At 40.0% G+C, this 10,758-nt stretch overlaps 3 protein-coding genes across 5 annotated transcripts in view; all 3 read left to right on the top strand.

Moving 5' to 3' along the window:
- Nucleotides 1–6,653, top strand: part of LOC143865502 (disease resistance protein RFL1-like) — a 32,540-nt gene extending 25,887 nt beyond the window's left edge. The window contains exons 2-3 of one of the 3 annotated variants that reach the window (XM_077375833.1): nucleotides 3,181–6,032; nucleotides 6,566–6,653. In XM_077375833.1, the coding sequence (XP_077231948.1) occupies nucleotides 3,186–6,008 (2,823 nt within the window). In that variant the 5' untranslated portion in view covers nucleotides 3,181–3,185 and the 3' untranslated portion in view covers nucleotides 6,009–6,032; nucleotides 6,566–6,653. Of the gene's footprint in view, nucleotides 1–3,180; nucleotides 6,172–6,565 lie in introns of those variants that run through there. The other 2 variants (XM_077375832.1, XM_077375831.1) reach the window with 2 other exon arrangements.
- On the top strand, nucleotides 6,624–8,549 carry LOC143865497 (uncharacterized). The gene has a single exon (XM_077375827.1). It carries the CDS (start codon nucleotides 6,624–6,626, stop codon nucleotides 8,547–8,549), a length of 1,926 nt encoding a protein of 641 aa, XP_077231942.1.
- Nucleotides 8,550–8,685: 136 nt separating this feature from the next.
- LOC143865498 (uncharacterized) lies at nucleotides 8,686–9,696 on the top strand. The gene has a single exon (XM_077375828.1). The coding sequence runs from the start codon at nucleotides 8,686–8,688 to the stop codon at nucleotides 9,694–9,696; it is 1,011 nt and encodes a 336-aa protein (XP_077231943.1).
- The last annotated feature ends 1,062 nt before the right edge of the window (nucleotides 9,697–10,758 follow it).

Consider the following 10,758-nt stretch of genomic DNA (forward strand, 5'->3'; position numbering starts at 1 on the left):
CTCATGGACAGGGATGGTCAGGATCACCGTCAAATAAGAACCTTCCCTCGACTGTGAATCCTGTCCCATGATGATTCAATAGTAGTCGACCCCCCTATTGCCGAGTTCCTACTCGAAGATGATCTAGTTTCACATCTACTCTAGGTTCTAACTAGACACCTCGTTAAGGGTCCAAACGAGTTGTGGCCAGATTCTATCATGGATGGCCATGGGCGATCCACGGGTGAATCTTGCTACTTGCTATGGTTTTGTCATTATAGAATCATTATATAGGGATAAGCAATAAAACACTTTCACATAATTCTTCTCAAATAGGCATCCTTGACAACAATACTGATATTGTTGGAATAACACTTTATCATAATCTATCTGCAAGAATCACGCTCGCAGCAACTACTTCATTCTTTGCCAAATTTGAATTGGTGCCTTCATATGTCTAGGGGTGTAAATGGATATTTGAAAATTCGATTACCGTCCACATCTGAATCCGTTTAAGCGAATATTATCCGAATCCGTTTCAAGCGGTTATTATCCGAATCCGTTTATGAGATATCCGGCTCTTAGCGGATGCGAATCTGGTAAATGGTATACCCGATCCGTTTTACATCCGAATCCGAGAAGTAAATCCTTTTTATTTATTATTAATAATATCATTAATATATATTTTTAGTAATGACACACTATCTTTTGTTTCTATAAGAAAAGTGAATATTCTTTTTAGAAAAATAAAAATAAAAACAAAAATAGCCCAAACCCATTCCATCAAAATAAACCCAAACCCATTCCATCGAAATAAACCCAAACCCATTCCATCATATACAAAAAAAAAAAAAAGGAAAAACCCAAAGACCACTACCAACACTATCATCCATCCCCATCGCCTCCCTCTCTTTCTCTGCCTTTGTTTTAAAAGGAAGAAGAGGATCTCATATATTTTAGGGTTTGAGAGTTAATTTTGTGAAGAGAATGTAGAGGTCTAGTTTTAGGGTTTGGAAAATTCATTCGAGTAAGTATGAGAAAAAAGATAAAGTGCTGAAATAAAATGTTCAAATTTAACGGATAAACGGATACGGATAATATCTGAATTCGAACAATATCCGACGAATACGAATTCGGTAATAGATATTAAATATCCGTCGAATCCGAATCTGAATCTGAATTCGGATAGTGTATACTGTAATCGAATTCGGATATAGCCATATCCGCTCCGAATTCGATCCGTTTACACCCCTACATATGTCATGTACGTGAAAGTTGGAATTTTTTACACTAAGCCGAAGCCCTATCTTTAAGATTTTATGCCACTAACTTCACCCCTTTGCCTTCACGAACCTCCATATAATAAAAAAAAATATAACTACCTCAATAAGCCAATCGAGGAAGTCCTTTAGGGCCCGTTTGGATACCTCCCATTTTGTATTTGGATTTGGAATTGAGTTTTGAATAGAAAATGAATAGATTCGGCAGCTAATGTCGAGGGAGACAGAGAGGGAAAGGGGAACTTCCTAGTGGAGGGGAGAGGTTGAGGAGCAAAGAGGGTGAAAGAAACTGCTGGATGTGCGGATTTCCAATTTCTTATTTCCACAGCAAATTCAGAAATCTGATTTTTTTCACCGTCAGCTGCTGAATTAGAAATCCAAGAATTTGATCCGATCCAAATTACAATGCAAAAAAGGGTTGCAAATGTGAGAAATCCAAATCAAAATCTTCTAGGCATCCAAACGGGCCCTTATTGAAGTTGACAATTGAAGTCTAGAAGATCATTTTTTATTGGGTATTTTTTTTATCATGTCTCGCTCTTCATTTCCCCAATGTTGGAGGATAATCTCTTCAACCTCTTCATCTTTGGATTCATCTTCACTGGGTGGAGGTCGATGATTTACTATGTATAGTGAATCACAAACATGTTGACCACAAGGCCCTTCACAGATCATATGTGGTTCGTTGTCACAGATCTGATTGCACTCGAAGGTGTCTACCAATCAAGAAATCACTACTTGCATCTCGTACATCGATCTCTGATTGTTCCACTGAAAATCCTTGAATGCTACCATTATCATATTGTCATTCCTCATAGCACTGTCTGATGAATTGCTTTAGCCCAATTATTTGTTAGCAACCATAAAAAAGAGGGTAATCTCTGGGCACATTCTGACGTATGAATGAAACTATAGAAAGGAGTAGAAGATGTAGCTTTGATCAAAACCTTGAACCCACAAGGAGATCTAGCAAATAAACTTCTCTAAAAAGAAAATTCTATAGATAATAATCAAAAGTCTCACACAATATGATTATCGAGTCTTAAATAGTCCTAAAGACTCCAAACCAAACTCGCTTTCATATAAGCCATACTTATTAAAAATAATAAATTTTATAAAATAGTAAAAAATATAAAACTTATTAAAACTCAGTACCCTTAATTAGGAGAATTATAATCTAGTAGAAGCCTCAATACCCAAGATGGCTAAAAATGAGCAAGATACAAACTTATTATAAATAGTAGATTTTGACATCATACTGAAATTTGACCCTCTAAATGGCATGTTCTTGAGATGCTTCAAAATAACCAATGAACTTTAATTGATTGGCTTTCATGTAGGTCTCGTCATCCTTTTTCCAACAATGTATATGAATAACGATTCCTATAACTGTAGCCAACCGTAGCCAAATATTACTTGCCCTTTTGACCCTATTTTTCTTATCCAGGTGTCCAAGGTAATCATCTATGATACATTTTACATTAATAATCCAGTTAAATCGTTTATTTTGCTTTTTGCCTTATAAAATTGTCTGCATAACTTTTCTTCCCAATCGAGAAATAGAATATTTTGTATAAAGTTTCTGCGTCCAATTCAATCACAGTAAATTATGATCTGATTTGGATGGAAATCATCATTAACCCTTAACATACATTCACTAATAGAAATATTCATGTCTTCCCAATTCTCTTGTCTTTTAGGAGCAGGGATTTTTATTGTATATTTTTTATCTTTTATCACGAGCATATGAGTGTTGTTTTTGCCCATATACGAAGATGGAATTAGTCATTTCTAATGGATAAAATATTATAATTTAAAAGAATTGTTTTGGATTCCTTTTAGGTGGAATATAAATGATATGTCTATTAAGAAGGTTGAATGCATACTTTTATTTGCCTCTCATCTTTTTCTTATTTTGCAGCCAATATGGAATCACTTGTGGCAGCAATTTCACCGGTATTTGTAATTGTGAAGTGGTTAGGTGATCCTATTATTCGACGCATTAGTTACATCAAAAATCTTGAAAAGAATTTTAAAAATCTCAATGAAAAAGCAAGCCTTCTGTATAGTAGAAGGGACGACATCAAAGGGGAGATAAGTAGGCATGGAAGCAAAGGGACTGCTACGAATGAATGTGAAAACTGGCTTAAAAAGGTGGAAAGGCTACAAGATAAGGTGAATGTGATAGAGAAAGAATTCAAAGTGGAGAAAATTTGTTTGATGGGATGGTGTCCAGATGTTTCATTGCGGCTGAAGCTTGGCAAACGTATTGATGAGTCCACTAATTTGATCATAGATCTCTTGGAGAAATCTCCCTCCTGGGTCGGTGGGGTGGTGGTTGACGCATCGACAAAGATAGCTGAACCCATACCTGCACCAACAATAGAAGGGAACACATCAACTGATCGCACTCTACAAAAAATATTGGGATGCATTAAAGACATTAAAAAAAAAAAGATTGGACTTTGGGGAATGGGTGGAGTTGGAAAGACGACGGTGATGAAAAGTCTGAACAACTCATCAGAAATAACCCAGTTGTTTGAAATTGTCATATGGGTAACCATCTCGAAAGATTGGAGCATGCAAAAGGTGCAGAATGAAATTGCAAAACGATTTTCATTGAATTTAGGAAGTTATGAATCAAATGACAATATGGCAAGAAGAATATATCAGGAATTGGAAAGAAAGAAGTTCATTCTTCTTTTGGATGACATGTGGGAGAAAATAGAGTTGGACAATGTTGGAATCCCTCACATAAACCTAGAGAACGGTTCCAAAATAGTGCTGACGACTAGACGCCTACAAGTTTGTAAGTCGATGGATACTGATGTGGAGATAAAGGTAGATATCTTATCTGAAGAGGAAGCATGGAAACTTTTCCAAAACAAAGTGGGGGACGTTGTTGAAAATCCAAGCATACAATCCTTAGCAAAGGATGTGATTAAGGAGTGCGATGGTCTGCCACTTTCAATCATCGTGGTGGGAGGGAGCTTGAGGAAGGAGGCTAATGTCCATGTGTGGAAAAATGCATTGAATGAGTTACGCTCGCCAACTACATGTGAGATCGAAGATATGGAAGAACAAGTGTTTAAGCGCTTGAAATTCAGTTTCGACAGGTTAAACAATGAAAATACAAAGAATTGCTTTTTGTACGGGGCACTGTATCCGGAAGACCATGAGATACCAATAGATAAATTAATTGAGTATTGGAGGGGGGAAGGTTTTATCCGTGGTGCAGGTGCATATGATAAGGGACATGCTATAGTAAAACATCTCATAGATGCATCTCTCTTTGAAAGTGCCAAGACAGACTCTGTCAAGATGCATGATGTTATAAGGGATCTAGCATTACGAATCACTTCTCCAACTGGAGAAGGGTGTAGATTCTTAGTGAGAGCTGGTGTTAGGATAAGCGAACCCCCAAGGGAAAAGGAATGGGAAAACGTGGAGAGGATCTCCTTGATGCATAATGAATTAAAAAGTCTTCCCCAGTCACCATATTGCCTCAAGCTCTTGACATTGTTGCTTCAACAGAACAGAACATTAACAAAAATTCCTGCATCATTCTTTGATCACATGGCAAGCCTTCGAGTTTTGGACCTAAGTGACACCGGCATAGAGTCGCTACCAGAATCCATTTGCAATTTACTCAGCCTTCGGCTTCTGCATGTGTCTTGTCACGAACTCAGAGTAAGAATATCGAGGCTCTCTCTATTAGAAGACTTGCGTATCAGGGTAGATCCATATGATGGGAGGTGGGATGAGAGCTTTGCAAATTATATGACAGAGGAGATATGCAGCTTGAGGGAACTAACTCATCTCGGATTCTGCTACTTCCCAAATGTGGAGTGCCTTGAACAATTTGTCCAAGGCAGCCTTTCATGGAAAGAGAAACATATTAAAACATTTCAAATTGTGGTTGGTTTCTGTGATCCAAACTTCTGGCTCTATACTAAAGGAGGTCGAGCTTTGGCACTTGGTGGTAAGGTCACAACCCATGCGAATGCGATCGTTGAAGTACTTAGTCGTGCCGATGCTTTATACTTAATCTGTCATGGTGGAGTTAGAGACCTCTTGGAAATGGGCGTGGAAAACTTGAATGAGTTGAAAAAGTGTATAATCAAAAGATGCCAAGAAATGGTGGCTGTAATGGATTGGAACGGGCTACAAGAAGAGACTACTGCTTTACCAAACTTAGAGCTTCTAGATCTTAATTCTCTACCAAATTTGCGGAGCCTTTGGGATGGGTCGATGCCACCTGGAACCCTCTCTAGCCTTACGAAATTGGAATTGACGAATTGTAACAAGTTGAGGAATCTTTTCTCTTGGGGCCGTACTAATCTTCAACAACTCCCTAACTTACAAGAGCTGCGGGTTTGGGGTTGCGATGAATTGGAGGAGATAATTGTAAATGAAGAGGAGAAGGTCGACCAACTCCAACATGATGGCGATGACGATGATGCTCTACCATTACTGCTCCCTAAGTTGAGACAGTTAAATCTTTTTAGCCTCCCTCAATTGGGTAGTATTTGCAAAGGGGTCTCCTTGGCTTTTCCTGAACTTGAAGAGATAGAAGTTAATTGGTGTCCGAATATAAAGAGGCTTCCCGTGGGGATAAAAAAGGCACCCAATCTAAGGAAGATTCGTGGCTACAGAGAATGGTGGGAAGCATTGGAGTGGGAAAACGATGCCATCAAACAACAACTCCAAACTGTTTTTGTTGCCATCAAACGATGGCAACAAAGCTGAAGCCCATCCCAAATCCCAATTACGGTATTTCGCCCCACAGGTTTTTATTTTTATTTTTTCGGTTCAAGTCAATAGATGTATGTTATAATGTTATTTATAAGGGATTTGGTAGGGATAATCGCACAAGGCTAGGCTCCACTTGTCAACAGATTTTTTCTTATTCATGCAACAGCCTCTCTTCAAAATGCTTTCTACGATCGTCCCTACTAAATCCCTATTTATAATGGATGGACGATCCAAATCATTAATTTATGGGTCCAAATAGCAGATGCGTGTCCAAACAAAAAAAAAGTACAGTGGGCCCACTTTATTGGGTGATCTCCTTATAGGATGATCCTAACCCTCTATTTGTGTATGTGTGCCTTCTATTTTATACTATCACACAAACGGAGGGTCATGATCATTTTTGTGCCACAAGCTATATACGCTAGGCCCAACAGACTGACTAATCACTTAGACAACCTAATAATGTGGGTCCACTTGACTATCGCCCAAAGTCTCTCTCCCTCTCTCTCTCTCTCTCTCTCTCTCATCGTCATCATTTCTGGTGTTTGCAGGAAGCTCTCACAAGTGGGTTGCGTCGTGGACTGGTCTCAGAAATATCCGACTGGGCGTATGGAGCCTCCTGATCCAGGCAAAACCCCCTCCCCCAAGGGATTTGAAGGCGAAGAAAGGCCGATTCAAAATACCCCAACTGAAAACTTTCATAACTTCGTGGGCGATCTTCACGAAACCTTTCTGAAGACAAAAGCCCTTCAGAAGGATGGTTCTCCAACCCCTAAAATCTGCAAGGAAGACATCCTCTCTTCCCCTGCTCCCAGATTTTCTGAAAAATCAGATTCTCCCCAAAAGATTCCTTCATCGCATAGGTTCCCTTGGCACTCCTCGACGCCCTTTTCCGCAATATCCGATGGATCCCCCCTTCTCCATAGCCTTAATCTCGAAATCAGTCTCTTGGAACCTATGTCTGAATCCCATGTTCAAAAAGGAACTCGAAATCACAAAATCTTTTCAAAACCTGCCAAACCCGCTAGTGCCGTTTCACCAGCCAAGAAACCCTCTCCCATCAGGAGCAAAACCTATGTTCAGAATGATTCTCTCACCACGGAGGAATTTTCCCCCCCTCCAACTCCCCTTGTTAACCATTTTTTTCCTCTTTCAACTCCTGGGTCAGATCCTTTGCCTAAAAACTCACCCCAAATCATCCCCACCCCCTCAATCCAGCTAGAAAATTTCCCACCCCTTGTCACTGGAATCCAAATTTCTAATTCCCCACCTCAGTCTGCCATTAACATCCCCGCCCCGCCACTCCTCCCCACCCCGCCCTCTGAACCTAACGGAAACCCCTGGAAAAATCTTTTCATCAAAGCAAAGCCTCCATCATCAACCAATCTGAGAAGAGCCTTTCCAAAAGAGCCTGGACTCACCAAGTCCTCCATCGATTTCTCCATGGAAGAAGTCAGCATTGGCAGTAACAAATGGAACCACTGCCTCGTCGGATTCTTCCTGGGAAGAAGGCCATTTGTACAGCATCTTCAAGAAAACCTGCAAAGGAAATGGAACCTTAAGGGTAACATACAGATCTCCACCCTAAGAAATGGCTTCTTTCTCTTCCGGTTTAGCTGCGGGGAAGATTGCGATCAAATTCTCGAAATGGGAGGACACACTTATGCCAGTAGACCCCTCATCCTCCGTCGATGGTCTCCAGGGCTACCTCTCGAACAACCTGAACTATCTACTATTCCTATTTGGGTAAAACTGCCTGGCCTCCCCTTACAGTACTGGAACAATGAAGGTATTAGTAAAATTGGCAGCGTGATTGGAAATCCCCTCTACATGGATTCCAAAACAGCGGATGAAACCAGGTTAAATTTTGCAAGGATTTGCGTAGAAATCGAAGCTGGGGACCCTCTCCCAGATTCTATAGAAATACATTCTCCCTTTGGAGTCTCAACCCAGTCATTTGAATACGAATGGAAACCTCAGTCTTGCAATCTCTGCAAGATTTTCAACCACTCAACTGAAAAATGCCCTGTTTCAGCAAAGACCAATCCCAAACCTGCCCAGGAATGGAGACCCATTTCTCGAAAAGAACCCCCTAAAGCTCCCTCTGCCCCTTCCTCTGACCCTGATCTTAACCAGGATACTTCTACCCCCGCCTCTTCCCCTAAACCCCAATCCCCACCAAGAAATGAGTCTAATCTCTCTATTGTAACAACACAGAACCCATTCGACATCCTCAATTCAGTTGACACTGACGAAAAAAATTCTGAATTCATTTCAGAGGATGAAGATGTTAGTGCCACCTCTGGCCCCTGTGCAATCCTCGGGAACAACAGGTCCTTGGGTCTTGATGGTCCCAGCTCCTCTGACCCTCTTTCATTACCAGGCCCTTTAACTGATCCAATCGAAAATACCCTCCCTCCTTCTGACTCTGAGCTGAAGGACACCCACCCCGAATCCTCTGATCTCCCTTCCTCCCCCCATGTTGATCACACAAGATCAGCCCAAAACTCCCCCCTGCAAAATTCTCATGATTAAGCTTGGGACCTGGAACATAAGAGGGCTTGGTACCAAAAATAAGAGAAAGGACATAAGCGATATTATCCGTAAAGAAAAGCTCCCATTTCTCAGCATCCTTGAAACTCATGCTCCTATCCACAAAATCCATGAATACATGTCAGAAATGTGCAGTGGTTGGAATATTTCAACTAATTATAACAGCTCTGATAGAGGCAGAATTTGGATCATTTGGAACCCAAATTTGGTGCAGGTAAGAATCATCCAAGAAGCAAATCAGTTTATGCACTGTGAGGTTAGATTTCTTCAAACCAATATCACCCTCCTTGTTACCTCTGTCTATGCTCTAAACAGAGGAACTGAAAGGAGAGTTCTGTGGAATCATCTATCTCTCATTGCTAGAAGTGTCTCCCTCCCATGGATCATTATGGGAGACTTCAATATCATAAGATTCGCCTCTGAATTCTTGGGGGGAACTGGTCCCTCGACTCGTGATATGGACGACTTCAACTCCTGGATTGATGAATGCTCCGTCTCTGATCTTCGATCCTTTGGGCAAACTCTTTCTTGGAATAACAAATCGAATGAGAATAATTGGAAGTTTAGACGGCTAGATAGAGTCCTTGTTAACGAAGAATGGCTTTACCAATACCCCTCCTCCTTCGCATCTTACCTTCACCCTGGGCTATCTGATCACACCCCTATTACTATCCAGTTAAACCAATCCCCTCAAATCCCTAAACCTCCTTTCAAATTCTTCTCCATGTGGCTTGAAGACCTCTCTGTGTTTGAAGTCGTGGAGAGAGCATGGAACATAGAGATCGATGGATCGCCTCTATTCATTGTAGTCAAAAAGCTCAAAGAAGTGAAAGAAAGTCTAAAAATCTGGAATCGTGAAAATTTTGGCAGAATAGACATTGAAGCTCCTCGGTTGAGACTGCTCCTTGAATCCATTCAAGAAAAAATTGCATCTTCCCTTTCGGATCCGACGTTGAGAGATGAAGAAGTCCGGATCAAAGATGAATACATTAGGACTGCTCGAAAGGAGGAGGCTTTCTACAGGCAGAAATCTCGATCCCAGTGGCTGAGCCTTGGGGACTCGAACACCGCTTTCTTCCATGCGGCCTTGAAAGCCCGAAAAAACCAAAACTGCATACAAGGCACTTGATTGAAATATTAAATAACCGCAAGTGCACGGATCGTGTAAATACGGGTCGAACTCAAGGAAGAGAAATCTAGTTGTCAATCCTATTCTTGTACCGATTAGAATACTAGCTATGATATACTGTTGCCTGGCAAAATCTCAGGATTTCCGTGGACTTAGACCTCGGAGCCAACACTATATATATAAGCGTGTATTCTATTCAATCTAAGAATCAAATTCAACTACGATCTTTTTGATTTAAAATCCTAATTTAGGCAAAGTGTACCAAATTTTAATGATCTCTATTAACTACTTATCCAATTTAATTAGAAAACTAAATTCTAAGGGCTTAAGTAAATTGGAAAATTGCAAAAGTAATTTGGAATAGTGTAAAAACCTTAATTCAATATAAAAGATTACTTAGGGTTAGAATCCACCATGGGTTTGGAATTATATTATTAATCAAACCAATTTCTGTATTGGATAGTGTATTTGATAAATTTAGTCTATGGGGAATAAGATCTATTGATGTCATTGCCCATGAGTGTTTTATCAAATATACTACTCAATTTAAAGATATTATATAAGAAATTATATTTATTTATCGGCAATCACTTATACGACTGGGGAAAGCCAGTGGCATACGTGATTGGGATCCAACAAATACAAATCCTTACATAAGTTGTTATATAAGCCAATGGTTTTAATTACTTCTCATTCTCCTTCCCCATGGCTTCATCTAAACCCTAAGTATAGTGGGTTTAGCTACTCATGGAGAAGGCTAAAGAAACAAAAATAAAGGGGATAGAGAAGGGAAGAAGTGCCATATAAGAACTTTAAAAAGAAAAATAACACAAGTACTCTCTTTAATATTAAACTTCAAAACAAAAGTACATCGAATTATAACTTGGAATTGAACTTGAAAATAAAGAACACAAGTAAAGTAAACTTAGTCTTTTTCTCCTCCGAACAATGGTTGAATCCTTGATCGCCCTCCTTCAAGCCTTGGTATTGCCTTGGACTAGGATCTCGGACGGTTGGATCGTTCCTTGATTGAGAGAAAGAAAAGAAAAAGAGCAAGAAAAA

Source organism: Tasmannia lanceolata, unplaced genomic scaffold (genome assembly GCF_043159265.1).
Source record: "Tasmannia lanceolata isolate RefF3 unplaced genomic scaffold, GAP_Taslan_0.1 ptg000081l, whole genome shotgun sequence".
NCBI lineage: Eukaryota > Viridiplantae > Streptophyta > Magnoliopsida > Canellales > Winteraceae > Tasmannia > Tasmannia lanceolata.